Source organism: Biomphalaria glabrata, chromosome 5 (assembly GCF_947242115.1).
Source record: "Biomphalaria glabrata chromosome 5, xgBioGlab47.1, whole genome shotgun sequence".
NCBI lineage: Eukaryota > Metazoa > Mollusca > Gastropoda > Planorbidae > Biomphalaria > Biomphalaria glabrata.
The window spans coordinates 11,163,702-11,181,106 of record NC_074715.1 but is presented as its reverse complement, the minus strand read 5'-3'; the positions used below and the strand labels follow the sequence as shown (position 1 = coordinate 11,181,106).

The 17,405-nt window shown below is 32.6% G+C and overlaps 1 protein-coding gene across 1 annotated transcript; it reads left to right on the top strand.

Moving 5' to 3' along the window:
- Positions 1–818: 818 nt before the first annotated feature.
- On the top strand, positions 819–16,925 carry LOC106062430 (uncharacterized). Its single transcript, XM_013220702.2, has 9 exons — positions 819–921; positions 3,169–3,439; positions 4,613–4,772; positions 4,905–5,017; positions 5,869–6,003; positions 7,849–8,053; positions 8,562–8,706; positions 9,769–9,883; positions 10,797–16,925. Exons 2-9 carry the CDS (start codon positions 3,263–3,265, stop codon positions 10,950–10,952), a joined length of 1,206 nt encoding a protein of 401 aa, XP_013076156.1. The 5' UTR covers positions 819–921; positions 3,169–3,262; the 3' UTR covers positions 10,953–16,925.
- The last annotated feature ends 480 nt before the right edge of the window (positions 16,926–17,405 follow it).

The following is a 17,405-nucleotide window of genomic DNA, read 5'->3' as shown; positions in this document are numbered from 1 at the left end:
CTTTTCGCCTGCATAATGAAGTGTCGCGGGTTCGTTTGTAAGTCAGCATACACATTGGAAATCAACTTGTGTCTTTCTCGTATAAATTTGGTGTTAAATTCATTCGGTTGTGACGTGATGGCACATAGGCTACAATAATAGACTATTAAAATACCATAGTATGAACTCCACCAAAGAAAGATTGAGAGACCCAACAAAACAAACAAAAAAAAAAAAATAAAATGGCGACTCTTTTCTTTACTTGCAAACGTTTCGGCAGACCGGATAGCACCACGTCGCGGGCCGGATTTTGGGCATCCAGGAATTTTTTAAAATTATTTTTTTTTTAAAGATTATTGATTGGTCAATAAAAAAATGTCAATGTGGATGTAGACAAGATCTGGACTAATTGTTACTGTTGAAATGAACTATAGTATCGTGTTAAAATAACAGTGATTTTTTGTTGTTGCAGATAACATTTATTAAATATATACATGTATATATATATAGAGAGAGAAGCTACATAGACTCAAAGATAAAGGCACATTCCTCGTCCCATATGATAGGACAAATTTGTACAAATACTCCTTCTTCCCTAGTCACTAGTGCTATTAGAGCATGGAATGGGTTGCCTGAGCTAGCCAGGAAAACCAGTGACTTGGCAGAGTTTAAGTCATTGGTTAATATGCATGACTAAATGCATGACGCGGCGTAGGACGTAATCATCTTCTTTTTTGAAGTAACGTCTGCATTATATAAGATTAGATAAGATATAGGTCATAGGTATAGATCTCTAGATAAATATGTATATATTTTGTTTCGAAACTGCAATTGAAGATACAATGATTTATGCTTTTACATTAACTCGTAAACAAAATGGCTGAACATAGATACTTGCCACGTCAAGTTTGAATGCTGATTTAAGTCAAAAATTAAAATAAGGTAGAAGAAAAATATTTATTATCGCAGAGGAAATTAAAGAAATATTTAAAATAGAAAAGTGCAAATATTTTTTTCTAAGCATTTATTTATAAATAGCTTGAATATTTCTAATAAAGTCTACCGACTACCCCTCTAAAAAATAAAAACTAAGAAAAGTAGTGACAGTCAGTGAGGTGAGTCACTGAGTCAGATGTCTACACTGTACTACAGACTACACTGTCACTGATAAACTTAGTAAATCTTCATAAAATTGTTTGTTTTTTTTGGTTTTAAATAGATCTAGAATTCTAGATTAACTCATTAAGTGACTAAGACTTACTATGGTATAACTAGTATAACTTTTACTTTAGTATAAGTATAGAATAATAGATCTAGATCTAGTAATTCAAGTATAGATTATATTTATAGATAGATACTAGAGTAGATGATCTAGATCTTAGATAGTATAACTTTACATTTTACATATTACATACTAGACTAATACTACATCTACTAATAATAACTAATAGTATACTACTTAGTAATAGTAATACTAATTATTAAATAGGTAATAGTATGAGTAATAGATAGTAAATAGTACTAATTACTAATAACTAATACTGTAATAGATCTAGAATCTAGTAATAGTAATAGTACTAATATCATATGATACTAGTTATGACATAACTAGAGTTAAGTGCCTAGAGTGGGGCTGAGTAATGAGTAGGGTCCAGGGTATTGTTACACTTTACTGTTACAGTTTACAGTCATTGTAACAGTATTACTTTTAGTTTTAGTATTGACCAGTAATCCAGTATTGTATTTAATATTAGTATTATTAGTATACTATACTTAGTATACTACTATTAACTATAACTATATAATAGTATATACTTATTAAAGACTTAGACAAACTAAGATATCTAGATCTAGTAAAAGTAGACTTAAACTGACTTTACTTAGTCTATCTAGAATCAAGAGAGAGAAGAGAGTCTACTAAGTACTAGATCTATTAGAACTAGTTTACTAGATTTAGTTCTAGAGTCTAGACCTATTAAATAGTATTATTGATCTAGAGTCTAGAACTTAGAAGATCTAGATCTAGAAACCAGTCACTGATTCTAGTCCTACTTCTAGAAATAGATAAGATAGAATCTAAATAGTAGAAATCTAAGAATAAGTACAAGAAGAATGTTAGGCTAGATCATTAGTAGATTCTAGATAGATACATAAACAGGATCTATTCTATCTAGAATTAGGAATAGATTATAATCTACATTTTGATCATAGACAGATGATAGACAGTCACATTTGACATACTGCTATTACTACATACATTTATTTAGATCTAGAGTCTAGATTACTATAATTAGATCTCTAAATCTATTTATTTCTAAAATGGAAAGTTACAAGGTTTTAAAGGCAATGACTTTTTGATTTTTCTTCTTTATGTAAACAGTATAGGTTTGTAATTTGGATGTGAGTTTTATGCATACATTGGACATTGAACATATATTTAAATATATGTCTTGCATTGATTTCCTTGATACACTAATATTTGTGAGCTATAAATAAAAAATTTTAAACCATATTTTTAATCCAAGAGATGCCAGGTAAAATAATAGCTTGCTAGATTGTAGTTTGTATGAATAATAATTAATTATAAACTTAAAAATTTAAAATACCAACATTAGATTACAAAACAAGGTTACAAAGACAGTTTGTTAGGAAACACAAACTCAAAATTGGCCCCCGAAGTTGTCCATCCAGGCAGGTAAAAAGGCAGGTTTCAATATTTTCAGAAAGAACATAAGAATGAAATTCTATTAAAGACAATTGACAGAGAAGAATTGAGTAAGAAGGTTCACAGATCTTGTGTGGTGCCCCAGCAGACCAAAGGATAGGTGAAAGTGAATGTGAAAGATGTGAACCTGGCCTAACTGATGTCTTATAATGAATATGATCTAATTGTTTTGTAAAGGGTCAATCTCTTATTCAAATCCTCAAGAAAAAAACATTTCCATAAAAAAATTATTTTTTTTGCATTAGTTTAGTGTTCTATACATATAGTGTAGCACTGCAATTCATGCAATAATATGAAAAACTACTTATTAATTGTTGTTTTAAATTATGTCCAACTTATATGCATGCTAAATAGATTTTTTCTCTTTAAAAAAAGTAAAAATTTTTTTTTTGTAAAAAAGATAAATATTAAAATGAAGCTGACCAATTTAATAATATTTTTTTATATATTTTATATGTATTTAGGTGAAATGGAGGATTTCATATAGTTGAGTTTGTGCTCATAATTAACTGACTGAAGCATCTCAGGTTTCATCATCCTTGAGAACAACAACAAAAAATGTTAACAAAGCCCTCTCGCATCATTGCTCTTTGCTCTGTGGCAAATTTCATTAACTCTGCTGATCGTGTGATCATGCCCATAGCCATAGTCTCCATGGCCCAGGAGTTTAAGTGGGATCTGCATCAACAGGGCTGGGTCCACAGTGCCTTTGCCATTGGATACATGAGTAGTCAGGTGAGTTTAAGGACATCTGTTAAAATGACCCCATATCAGTCAAAAATTAGCGCTTCTTCCGATTACTGCCAGCAAAGCTCTGCACCAATCAAGTGTGCATATGCAGGATTCGGGGGCTCCCTTGATTGTAGTCCTTTTTGGAACACCCCAAGAAGGTAGAACTTACTGTAGTTACCAGAGAACACCACATTGAGGTCAGCAGGCACTGACACTCTTTCCTCATTCCTAAACTGTTACCTTACACGTAAGCTGATTGGTGAAACAATGAAACCCTTTATCATGAGTAGCACGCTCTGATGCTTTTGATGCATGATATTTTTTAACGCAATATTTCTCAACCCTGAAAAAAATGTAAAAACTTCTATGGGGACGCTCAAAGTTTCAATTACTATAGACAATGCTATTATAGAAAAAAAACAAACAATTATTTTGTTTACTTCTGTTCAAAGATATAAAATGTCAACTCAGGAGATACTTTAAGAGAAAAAAAAAAGATTAAGATAAGCTACTCTTCTGTTTACATGTTCATAAGCATTCCAGTTTTGTTATAACTCTAATGGTAATCTATACATTAATTTTTCTAGGGTAACATTTGAACAGAACAAATATTTTGATATACACTCTTAAACCATTTACTATATGGATTGTAAATTAAAAAAAAAAAAGAGAACAAATTTGCTTGATAAGTATCTTTGTAACTTTGTATACTCTTGTGAGCTTACTGCTACAATCACACTTTTGAGCTGTTTTGTTTATATTAACATATATATACATAAACAGGACATATAATAACAACATGTAATAGCTGCATTAGGGTGCACTGGTTATTGAGAGAAGGGTAAATAAAAAAATATGGTGAAACATAGGTAAGCTCTGTCGAGAAATTGAACTACAGTCCTCCGAACCTGCCCCAAAGCCTATCTGCAACTAGACTAACATCTGATTTGACCACCTATGTCCCTGAAAATAACCTTTGACTTTGAATTACCTGGAACCATGTCATCATTATAGATGTTATAAATTAATTATTAATACAGAACACCAAGGAGATATTTTTTCTTCTATCAAAATTGTACTGACTCTAATGGTTTTGATGAAAGATGTAGCATCTAAGGAAAAAAAGTATTATGTATATAAATATATTTATCTGTAACATATTTATAACATTTGCAGGTGGTGGGTGGAAGTGCATCTAAAAAATATGGTGGCAAAAAGATATTGAGTCTGGCTGTAATCCTCTGGTCACTGTCCACATTTCTTGTACCGTTGTTCGCTCATTCCCTGCACATGCTCATTCTTTCCAGAGTTTTACTTGGATTAGGAGAAGGATTAGGTAGTATACAGGCCCTTGTTTAAATTTCTAGTCAAATAATTTAGTAAGAAGAATACATCTATACACACATATACATGCTTTGCTTTGTTTCAAGATAAGAAGTTAAGAATTCCATGTTGTTGTTTTTTTCAGGCCTTCCCACAATCTTTCACATTTTTTCTCATGCCATTCCAAGTGAAGAAAGATCAAGAGCTTTTGGATATCTTGTTGCTCTTGGATCTATTGGCCAGACAGTGGCTTCATTGGTGAGCTTTGTGTGACTTGTATTGTTTCTTTATATTAGTTTCATATTCAGTATAAACTTTAAGATCAGTGCTGAGAAGTTTTAAATTTGCAATTACTGTGTAAAATATTGCACTAAAACTTTGAACATTTTTTTGAAACTCTTAGAAGAAACGTCTCACAATTGTTTGGTCGTTATTATCCAAGCCCATAAACTAGCCCACTCACAGTCCTTGTTGTGTATAATTTTACCTTACTGTTTCAATATAAATATATAGAGTTAGTCCAGTTTATCTATCTCAAGTATATTTTTACTAAGCTTATATCAACTCACCCTGGTAAAAAGTTTGTACATGTTATTTCTCCCACACCCAATTTCAGATCAAGATGAAATTTTACACAATTAATTTTTGTACCTTAAAAAACAAGAACCAATAAATAAAAAAATCAATTAGTTAATTATCTATTGGTAACTAATCATTTAGTTTGGTATTGAATTTGGAAAGAAATTGTTCTTGACAGATGTGTTGGTAAAAATTGAATTAGTCCCCTTTAGTAGGCTTGAGCCGTGAGTTCGAATTCAAGTCGTACAACTTTTTTTTTTAATGCATTTAAAAAGCAATCACAGTAACATTCACCTAAATACCCCCCCCTTTTTTTCCCAACTGATCTTGACACATGATAGCGCATTGAGAAAGCTAAAAGCAATTGGTAAAAAAAAAATTCTTATCGCACAGATTTATTATTGTTAGTCTAGATCTACTACTAAGTTAATTATATGACTAATCCAAAATGATTAAAACAGCTAAACTTAATAAAAAGTTTTTTTTTAAGAAGTATTTTTTATGTTTTTCTTTTTTGTTTTTTTTGACAGGTGTGCCCTCACCTTCATTGGGCCTGGATGTTTTATTTGTTTGGGCTGATTGGATTTGTTTGGTTTGGCATTTGGTACACAGTGTACACTGAGTCTAGGGGCAGTTTAGAGGAGGATTTTGTTGACCCTCCAAAGGTAAAGAAAAATAAAAAGAACACATATCTCATTTCTTTTATTTAAAACTTATAAACAAAGGTAGTTTTTAGATTCAATCTGAAAAACTAGCTCTTACATGTAATCAATTGAAACCTTGGTTGCAGAATTTTCAGTACTCCGAAAATGCATTTATTTGTGCGGAATAAGGGTATATAATTTACCACGAACAAATATAATGTTTGATTGGCTTAAACCTTGAACTAATATACATACACCCTATATCTTTGCTGTTTTTAAAATAAGACAAATATGTTCACTGTATTCAAACTAAGTTTCCTACTTTGGTACAACAGTGCTCTTTGTACATTTTTAGATCATTTGCACTATCATAACTAAATGTCAAGGTGGTCCTACTGTATGGTTCTGAGACATGGAGAACAGCTGAAGCAACAACAAAAAAAGTACAGACCTTCATCAACAGATGTCTGAGTTATATCTTAAAAATACACTGGTACGACAAAGTAGAAAACACCAAACTGTGGGAGATGATTGGGCAGAAAAATAGAGAGGTGCAGATCTTAGAGAGGAAGTGGAGGTGGATTGGTCACACCATTAGAAAAGATACCAAAAACAGAGCCAGGCAGGCCTTAGAGAGGAACCCACAGGGAACAAGATGCAGAGGAAGACCAAAAAGAATGTGGTGACGCAGTATACTAGACGAAGCCTAGAGGACAGGAAAGAGCTGGGAAGCCATTAAAAAACTGGCAAGAGACCATGGAGAGTGGTGTGTTTTTACTAAGGCCCAATGTTCCATGAAGAACTTGAAAGATGAAGATGAATTAAATGACTAAATTTAAAATGAACTATGGTTTAAGCTAGTCATTGAGACAGAATGAAAAAAAAATTACTTTTCAATTTGACAAAAAAATGTATTAAAGATTTAAGCAATTAGTTTCATCAGTAAAGGGAAAAATAAGAATCTCAACTGTTTACACCACCACCCAACACAAAATAAAACACAACAAACAAAAATCAGGTAATTGTGAAATGAAATTAAAAAAAAAAGGCTTTTGTTGTATTTATTTAAAATTTAAAGCTATAAATATTTTAAGAAAATCATAAATATAGTTAGAAATAAACAGAAATGTGCACAAATAAGAATTGAATTTCCATTGAAGTTAATGTATTTCTTCATTTAACAAATGACATTTTTTAATCAAGTCTCTCAGGGCCATTATTTCTAATTATATATATTTTTTTTTCATTAATTATTTTTAATAGTCAAATGATTTTTTTTAATCTTTTGTGTGTGTTGTAACATACAATATTAAACTTAAACCTCCTGATTAGGAACAACATTTGTTGCATATATTTTTGTGACACCCTCATTAACTGCGGCCATAGACCTTTACATCCTCTGCCCTGTAGATCACAAGGCTTGAAAGGGGAACTTTCCTTTTACTTTATTTCTGTGTACTATCATCATCATCATCAAACTCCATTAGAGTGAGGGCTTGAGAGGCTCAAATCCTCTCTTGCAAAAGCCCTGGACAGAAACCCTGCTGTTAAGCGTAGTGTATACATGTCACAGTACAGGTCGAGAATTTTTAGTTTCCCAGACCTGTCGAGACGGAGATCAGCAAGTCTGGGGCAGTCAAACAGAATATGAGACACGGTTTCCTCTTCTTTCCTACAGTGGTGTACCATAGATGATGAAAAATTCTGTGTTGTTTCTGCTTTTTTTTTCCTAACATAGAAAATGGAGATAAAAATAATATTAGTTGTTGTTATGTTTATTTGTGTTCTGTATATTAATGAGCTTGGGATTTAAGACTTATAATTAAGTTAATATTTTTTAATATTTTCAAATCTATTTGGAAACAGGTTAGCAATTCTAATGTCCGCTGGATGGACTTCATAACACATTGGCCATTGTGGTCCATCTACATTGCTCATTTCAGTATGAACTGGTCCAACTATATCATCATGCAGTGGCTCCCTACCTACTTGTCATCCACATTAGGGGCCAATCAGTCGCACATGATGTCCACTGCTGTGCCTTACGTCATGAATTCCTTAGTTAGTGTCGGTAAGCCACCATTATTCCTTGACTTTTCTTGATATAAGGACCTTTAGAACTGTGTCAACTGGTGGATATCTTTTATGTCACAAGAGAAGTGTAAACAGGAAGTTTATTCATTGACTTCTTGAAAATTCATGCTTCCACTTAGAATAGTAAGCATTTGAATGGAGTTAACTAGAACTAAAAAGTTTTATGTTATTTCTGCTTTGAAAACTTTCAGTGAATTTATTGAATTTAGATTATAATGTGTTTTGTTGCTTGTTATATAGTGTGTGTTTAATTATTTTTTTTTTGTTTCTACTTGAAGATCAACCTAAATAAGTTTCTTTGACAAACTTTGGACATTGGTTCATCAGATTTAACTTTCCAATTCCATTGTAACAAACAGAAAATTAACTTCAGTTAGCCCTTAACAAGCTTGAAACATAATTATGTGGGGAAGAAATTCTCATCTCACAAATGTTAGCAGTTAGCTTGATCATAAGTAAATTTTCTTTTTTTTTTTGTTCTACAGTGGCTGCACATTTTGCGGATGCATTGATAGCACATAAGTGGACAGTCTTATCAGTACGACGCCTTATGACATCAGTTGGGCTTTTAGGGCCAGGTCTTTTCATATTATTCTTTAGTGCTGTATACAACTTGCCGCTAGCTGTTATGTAAGTAATAGTCACAAGTGTTTATATAGCTCTGGATTGCAATTAAATTTTCCTTCGTAAGCTTAATTTAAGGATGAAACAAAGTTAATCTGATGTATAGAATTTAAAGTAAATTTAGTCCATTAATTGACATTAAATAGGAATTAAAAGTGTTAAAATTGATAGGGTAGTCATTACAAGTTTTTTATTTTTATTTTGTAAAACAACTGTGTTGCTGTTTGACCAGTACATTTTTCTCGTAAGGCTTTTATAGTTGAGTTCACTTTTCTGGACTCGAGGCAATGTGAAAAACTAAACAGTTTTACAAATTAAAACAAATATCCACACTAAAAGACATACCAATAATTTTCAATGATTTTGTCAAGAAAAAGTAATTTACACTCAGAAATAAAATAATTTCTCTTCACCTTTTGTGAAAAACCATATAAAGGTGTGGTCGATAGCAGAATGAGATAGGGAGAGGGGTAAAAGATGTCTTGCTTTAGTTTTGATCATTGTGAGAAATTGTTTTCAATGGTCCAGGGTTTCACAGAGTCTTGAGTTATTTGCTCCTACACTTCCCATGCTACATCTCATGTTATCTTGCCATTGATAGTCTCCCCTTACAATTGTTTATCTTGTTGGCTTTGACTTTACAACAGTCTTATTGACATTCTCCCTTTAGATAAACAGATGCTGTTTCTTTGTTCAACAGACATGATTTATGTTTTATAGATTACTAGCTTTACCTAGCATCTATGGCCTGTATTTGATCAAGATATTGCACTCATTGATTTTTGGGCCATCGTGAAATTATCCTCTGGTGTATTTGTGTGTGTGCAAAATAAGGGTTATAGTACATGTGATGCTATGATTATTGTTCCTTATTACTCTCCCCCCTTTTGTTTTTCTCTGTAAAAAGTCATCATTTTGGTATTTATCTATAAGATGATTTTTTTAAAAATTCATAAATGCATTTATGTAATTTTGATATAAGGACATTAATTTAGTTACTAAAACTGTAATTTATTTAATAATCAATGAATGAAATTAATTTACAACCTTATGTCTCTCTCCTGTTAGATTTGTTTCAATTTCTTTGGGGCTAAGTGCATGCAACTCATCAGGTCATCTCAGCAACCATGCAGAAGTTGCTCCGAATCATGCTGGAATCACTTTTGCCATATCAAATACCCTTGTAAGTAGACTTTGCATCTTAATATTCTTAAACTTTGTTTGGTTTATTAAGTATAAAGTTCATTTGTGATAAAAGCACATAGAAAATTTTAGTAGTCTTAAAAGAAACATTGTTTTGGGAAAACAAGCTTTAATTTGTTTTTTATTGTTTTTTTTACTTATACAGTTGAATTTGGTTAATCAGGCCAGCTGATTGCTAGGACCTTAATGATTGCTTCCTGATATGGATTAGACTGTATTTATTTTCCTTTTAAAATGTAACATTTCACTCAGATTACTCTGAAGACCTTTGAAATGTAAAGTCGCTTAACTTGCGATCTAAAATCTTCATTTTGAATTATTTAAAATAGTTACAATTGTTCTATGAAAGCACATGAAATTATGCATTATATTCTGATATCCAATGTAAATCTTAAGCTGGTTAGGCCAGTACTCTAAATTAAAGTTTCACATACATAAATTAATTAAACTTTAGGCACAGATGGAAACATGTTTTGTAAATTTGTCTGCTTAGATCCAGGAGCGAAAGTGGACGGAGGTTGACTCAAGTTGACACTGTGAAATATGGTGTGATCCAACCTTGAAAAGGTCTCAGACAGGATCCTTCAGACAGGAGTAGGGGTGAAGAGTCCCTGTTCCTAGTTGTCAGCTTAGAGAAATACTTCTCAGTGGTCAAAGGGACTTTTTCAAACATTTTCCTTATCATTTCAGTAAGACCCTTTGTGGTCTTATTTATTTTCATTAAGTGGCAGTGTATTATCTTTATCTTTTGAGTTGGCAGATGTTGCTGTTGTACACATTCATAGGTTTGATTTCTAAATTTAATAATGGTTTTGAATGTTTTTTTTTGTTTTTTTTAACCTTATAATTGTACTTTCAAAATGACTTACTTTAATTTATTTTATTTTTTACAGGCAACTATTCCTGGAATATTGTGTGGTCCACTGACAGCAGAGCTTGTTACTCAATCCCATGGCAGGTGGCTTCCAGTATTTCTGATCGCAGCCATGGTGAACTTTGTCGGTGCTATTATCTACCTGAGTCAGAGCGCCGCCAGCCAAGTTTTGTGATATTTCTGTTGGTTTTCTTCTTGTCTTGAGGTCACGTTTTATGTCAAGTCAGTCAGGGCTTCAGCAGCAAACAAAAGCAAAACGAAAACCCCTCCAAGTCCACTGTGATGAGAGATGCGGGACTAACCTTTTGACATTGTTTTTGTCCACATGTTAACTTCAAGTCATAGTCTATATCCTTAAAGTGAAGTATTGAATAATGTGATCAAAATGAATGTCTGTTTAGCTTTATTTGGTGCAGATCATTGCATCTACTAGTGATTGAATCAAATTAAGTCTTCAGTCAATCAATCCAGTACTGTGCTACCTCTCTTAAGTTTTAGACCATTGATCTCACATATAGTTTAAGAATATTTTTTTTTTTCTTTACGGAAACGTGCATAACTTTTTATTCACAGTATCCCTAATTGGTTTACAGCATTAAAAAAAAGAGGAAGGTGATTTCACACACTTTACAATGGACAGGTAGTTAGTTACATGCTTTTCTTGCTTTGCGTAGGAGCATTCTTTGGAGTTCTCTTCTAAGCAAAACTTTTATTCTGCCCCCCCATGTGATTGCCCCTCTTGTAATGCTATCATACCTTTCAATTGGTGGCACTATCAGTCTATTGTAGCTTAAAAAAAAAATTTGATTGGTGGACTACTGGGAGATAAGAAACCAGCAGCACAGAGTTTAGAAAAAAAAGCTGATTGAGAATGTATAGATTTGTATTAGCTTTAAATATTGACATTGTATATGTGCAAAAAAAACTAAATGAAGTGATTTTTTTTTTTTAATGGAAAGTTTTGATCAAGGTGTGAAGAAATAATAGTACAAGTGAAGAAATAGTAAGGGCCAAGTGGGAAGCGTGGTGGAGAGGTTAAGTACGCTTGAACTTGGCTTGGCTTGGCTACCTATGAAGGGGGCTCGAGGTTCGACACCCAGCTCGGGCAGAGTTGTGTTTACTGAGCGCCTAAAGGCAGCACGGAAAACCTTCTCCTAGATACCCCCTCCCCCCACTGGTCCACAAATGAGATTGGACCAAAAGCGCTCTGAGCATGCTATAAGCATGAAAGTAGCGTTAAATAAAAGCTATAATAAAGTAAGGACAGTTTGTGTGAAAAAAGAGAAATGAAAGCAATGTTAAAGAGTTCAATTGAATTTGGTGAATGCTTATGGATTACCTAAAATACTATATTTTTATTAATGGCTAGTTAACTAAATGTCCAGTTTGCTTGACCCTGTATGGTTTGTATGTTAGCATACAGTGTATGTAAGCCAGTGTATGAAGAATGAAAACTTCCAGCAGTGCATTCAAGCAGTAAATGGTTAACAATAATCTTATTATTCAGTATGATCATTCAGTTGTTATTATAGGGAGGAACAGGGCAGAAAGAAAAGTGTTTTAATATCTTTTGAGTTGAAAGAATTGCTCCAGGAATGTTGTTGTTTTTTTTTGTTTTTTTTTAAAGAAAAAAAAAAACTAGTTTATTTTTTTTACTTTTATTTATTTGAATGTGAAGCATATTTTTTTGTTTCTCTTGTTATAAAACATAACAAAAAAAAAAAAGACTTTTCAAGAGAAAGTTATTATTATAAAGTAATCATTACATAGTCCAATATTTATTTCAACTAGTGTACACTTTCTTATTTGTATTATTGAAATTATAAAATTACTACGTGTCCAAACTGAATCTAAGTTAAGTGATACTCATTTATCAAAGTAATCAAGGTTTTTTTTTGGTTCGGTCAAAGAAACATGTGCTCTAAAAATATGTATCAACACACTTTGTGCTTTCAAGGGCAATAGCTCAACTATGTTTTGCTGCCATTGTTTTGTTGGCTCTAAATAATCTGCATTCACCAATGTTGATCTCCATGGCTCAATTTTTTTTTTATGCAGGCTAATGTGTTAGACCACGCTGCATTAAAGATTGCAAACATGACTTTATTACTAATGCTTAAAACTAGGAAAATCCGTAAACATGTAAAAGAAACTTTAGTGGCTTGATGGAGGGTTGACCAAATCTTCCTGAATACATGAATACAACTCGGGATGTCGTCATTCTTGATTTATTCAAACATATTTTTTTTTAGAGTGTCATTTTGCATGTGGCTAGTTTCTCACAGGATGGCTGCCTGGTCGTGCGGTGGGTGCGCTGGATTGTCATTGAGTCGTCTTGATGGTCCCAGCTCATAACATTATCATTCTGCATGAAGTTTGGGCTTGGATGTAGATTATCTTCAACTCTGGAGGAACATCAGAAAATTGGGAAACATTTTTTTTTTAATTTAATTATATTTACATCATATCTAGTGGCTGATTTGCAAAGTCAGTAGGTAGAAAAAAATATTTAAGTAGGAATAGTTATTTCTGATGTTAAACTGGGTCATTGATTGGATAAGCAACATTTCAGAATGTATGATTCGTAATTAAAAAAAGCACAAACCAAGTAGCTAGAACATAGTAAACATGATCATGTATCATAGAATGTCAATGTTATTGGTTTGTAAACACTATTTGACATTTAATAACATCTATTAGGTACAAGTTCATCGGTATTGGAGATTTTCACTATAAACTTAACCATGTCAAGGACGCTAAATTGAATGTCCCAGTTGCCAACGAAATCAAAAAGGATTTTAAGAATATCTCGATGCAGGGAAGTTGATCTTCATATCAAATCCCCTTGATTACCTCTACTTAGTTGTCCATTTTGTTTTTAAACAAATTTTTAAATCCTAGAGTGAAAGTCTAATGGTTCCTCCATACTGAATTTTGTGCTGTAATCGGAAGTGCTTAGAACATTGGATTCTGCAGCGCCAAAAGGTGCACACAAAATATATTCTTAAAAAAAAAACCCAGCTTATCCACATTTCCTTTAGTTTGTACACCAGAGACACCAAAAAGCTGGGTATTTATATATTTTTTTCTGCCATGCTTGATAATCTCCATTATTTCACAGCATATTTTTTAAAGTGATATTTAATAATTAAACATAGCCAATGACTGTACAATCTTTATATTTTTATGTACAAAAATGAGATAGTGTTATTTGGAAAAGTCAAAGTGTGACTAAAGTGTACTAGTTCACAATAATGTAAGCTACACATTTTTAAACATTTTAATTAATATTCACTATATACGCTATCTTTATTTAGAGAAATAGCATGGTATTAAAAAATAATGAATAGTAATATTTCTAGTCTTTGTGGGTTAAGCATACTTTTTTTTTGTTTCGTGTTAATTTATACATCTCTTAGAGTCATCCAAGTTTTTTTTAATGAGTTACTTTATTATTTCTATCTCGGGTTATGTCCTGATTTTGTGTTTTCTTTGTAGTACTTATAGTCAATTCAATCAATTTTCTTATCCAATTATTTGTAAGAAACTTGGCAGTAAATTTGTATTTAAAGGGTAACCAAGTGGCATTTTGTTTCATTAACATATGCTTATGTTACTTAGGGCTGCCTGGTTGTGTGGTATATGCTCCTGTCCTCTTGATGGTCCAGGGTTCAAACACTGCTTGCTCTCCTGATGTCTTTGGGGGGGGGGGGGGGGAGGGGGTTGGGCTAGGATGTAATAATCTTACATTCTGAAGGAACACCCAATGCAAGGCATTGTTCTCAGACCACAAGGAGAAATGATTTAGCTGGTGTTTTCAATGTCGACTGATTGCTGAAACATTAAATATGTTTTTTTTTTTTTTTTTAAAGACTATTTCATTGGGAATATTTTACAGGTAAACCACAAGACAGGCACAGAATGGGTTGTGTGAATTTTGGTTCAACTGTGCCTCGGCTCCTGAGCAAACTTTTTCATTTGCCCTCTAAAAAATGAAGTGAAATCAATTCCCTTTAAATAGTGCTTTTATGATAAAAAATTGAGAATCCATTTTCTATTATGCATTACAAGATAATGCAAGCACATGTCTACAAATTATAAGCCAAGAAGGAATTCTAGTATCCATTGCTTTGAATGTTGGTGCAAAAACAAGAAATGTAGGGCTATTTTTAGACATAGCATGTAATGAAGATACTGATCCTTTTTTTTTCTCCATTTAGTTCCTCTGCCTGATTTATAGTGAAATAATTTTGTCTTCAGAGGCTGTTCTTTTTAAAAATGTTTTTTTTAATTTTTTTTTTTAAAAAGATGACATTGACATATTGGATAAATGTGAATTTGTATATGTATAGATGCCAATGATGCAACCTTTTGACTTGAGGCTGTATACCACTGTATATATGCAAGTCAACTCATGAAATGAACAAATCTGTACTATTTATTGACTATTTATCCATACATTATTCATGACTGGTGTTCAAAAACCAAGACTGTTAGTTGTTATATTTTATGCATTTTTGAAAACTTGAGAAAAAAACAAAGAAATATATTTATATATATATATTTATATATATATGCTTATGGCACGGATATATTCTTTGGTTACATTGAGTGAGTGCCTTGGTTAAATAGAATTGATGACTTTCAGCATCAAATTATTAGCATACTTGCATGATGTGAAAAGGTGACAATCGTTTCATTCAACAGTTCAAAGTTTTTGTAACGCAGGTCATGTCATTAAGCCTGTATGGATTATGCATGCATGTATTTTTTTATGCAATGAGAATTAACTATGTTTCCAACAAATTTTCTCCCCCTTTCGATTCTTGTGTTTAGTGTCTATGATAATGAACTTGATGTGGATTCATGTTTTATACATGTTTGTATGATTTTTCAATATGTCATATGTACACTTTAAATAGGAGAGGCTTATGGTTTACATACATAGCATATAAACAACAGACATGTATACAATCTTATCTTCATTCCCCTTTCCATTTCATATAGAAAATCATTTTGTGTAATAGGCTTTAACTAATGTGAAGACATTAGAGGAGCTGTGGCTGAGTGACAAAGTCATTGGCTTCCCGATCCTGGGTTCGACTCTGCCCTATAGAGCATTAGGTCTGGAAGGGAAACTTTTAATAAGGAGACATTGTGGCCATGTGGTATAACAATCTGGCATCTGATCTATATAGTATTGAGTTCAGATCTCATTAAAGGCTGGTATTGTTCAAGAAAGTGGTTGGTCTTTGTGCTGACCACATGACACCATTGTTAACCTTGGCCTTCAAAAAAGAAAAGATGACCTTTACATCATCTGTTCCACCCATCACTGAGTCTCCAAGGGAAACTTAATAAATTTTTTAATGAACTGAATACATTCATCTCATGCTGTACAAATGGTATTTAAATAGAAATATCACTGTTGTTTTTTGTTTTTTTTTGTATCAAAATGGTGAAAAATATCAGAAAACCTATTTCACTTTTTTTGACTGCTAATAAAAGTGGATAGCAATATTCATTGGCAGATAAACACCTGTCATAGCTGATGTGCTAATGGGCAGAAAGCAGGAGGGGGGCACGGGCCTCATATGGACCTCTATACTACCCTGTGTTTGTGTAGTTCAGGGGCTAAGGTGTGTCTGCTCCAGAAAGCCTTTCAATTTTTTTTTCCCCTAGTTTGTCACCAACCAGTGCCCTCCTGCACCTCTTCTGCACATACCACATACACACACCATGGAGCCAGTAAATACTTTGATGAATTTATATTTATATTATGTACATCTAGAATGATGGTTCTTCTGCTACTCGGTGGTAACAGTCTCTCGTGGACCATGAAAATGTGTGAATGAGAACCATGCTTCAGTTGATTCTTTCCCCCATGATGATGTTATATATTTCAATTCAACTTTTGGGAGAAAGTGACCACCCTCCTCCCCCCCCCCCCTCTGTTATTTTATTTTGTTTGTTCCAGTTGTCTTGTGAAACTTTGCCCTCCATGAGTCAAACTCTATATAAAATAAAAAAAACAAACTTTTTTTTTATGTGTAAATAGCTTGTGACCTTGATGTACATACAGCTCATTGACAACAAAATCATGTGAAATAAAGTGAAGCATCCACTCAGTGGAGATGTTCAGTAGTTACATGTTTTTGTGGTGCTGTATTTGTTTGTTGAGACTTTCTTTTAATATCATAAGGTTTTTTTTTGTCAAGACTTTCTTTCACTAAGTTTGTATGTTAAGACTTTCTTTCATTAAGTTTGTAAGTTCAGACTTTCTTTCACTATCAAAGTTTGTATGTTCAGACTTTCTTTCACTATCTAAGTTTGTATGTTCAGACTTTCTTTCACTATCTAAGTTTGTATGTTCAGACTTTCTTTCACTAAGTTTGTATGTTTAGACTTTCACTAAGTTTGTATGTTTAGACTTTCTTTCACTATCTAAGTTTGTATGTTCAGACTTTCACTAAGTTTGTATGTTCAGACTTTCTTTCACTAAGTTTGTATGTTTAGACTTTCTTTCACTAAGTTTGTATGTTCAGACTTTCTTTCACTAAGTTTGTATGTTTAGACTTTCTTTCACTAAGTTTGTATGTTCAGACTTTCTTTCACTAAAATTGTATGT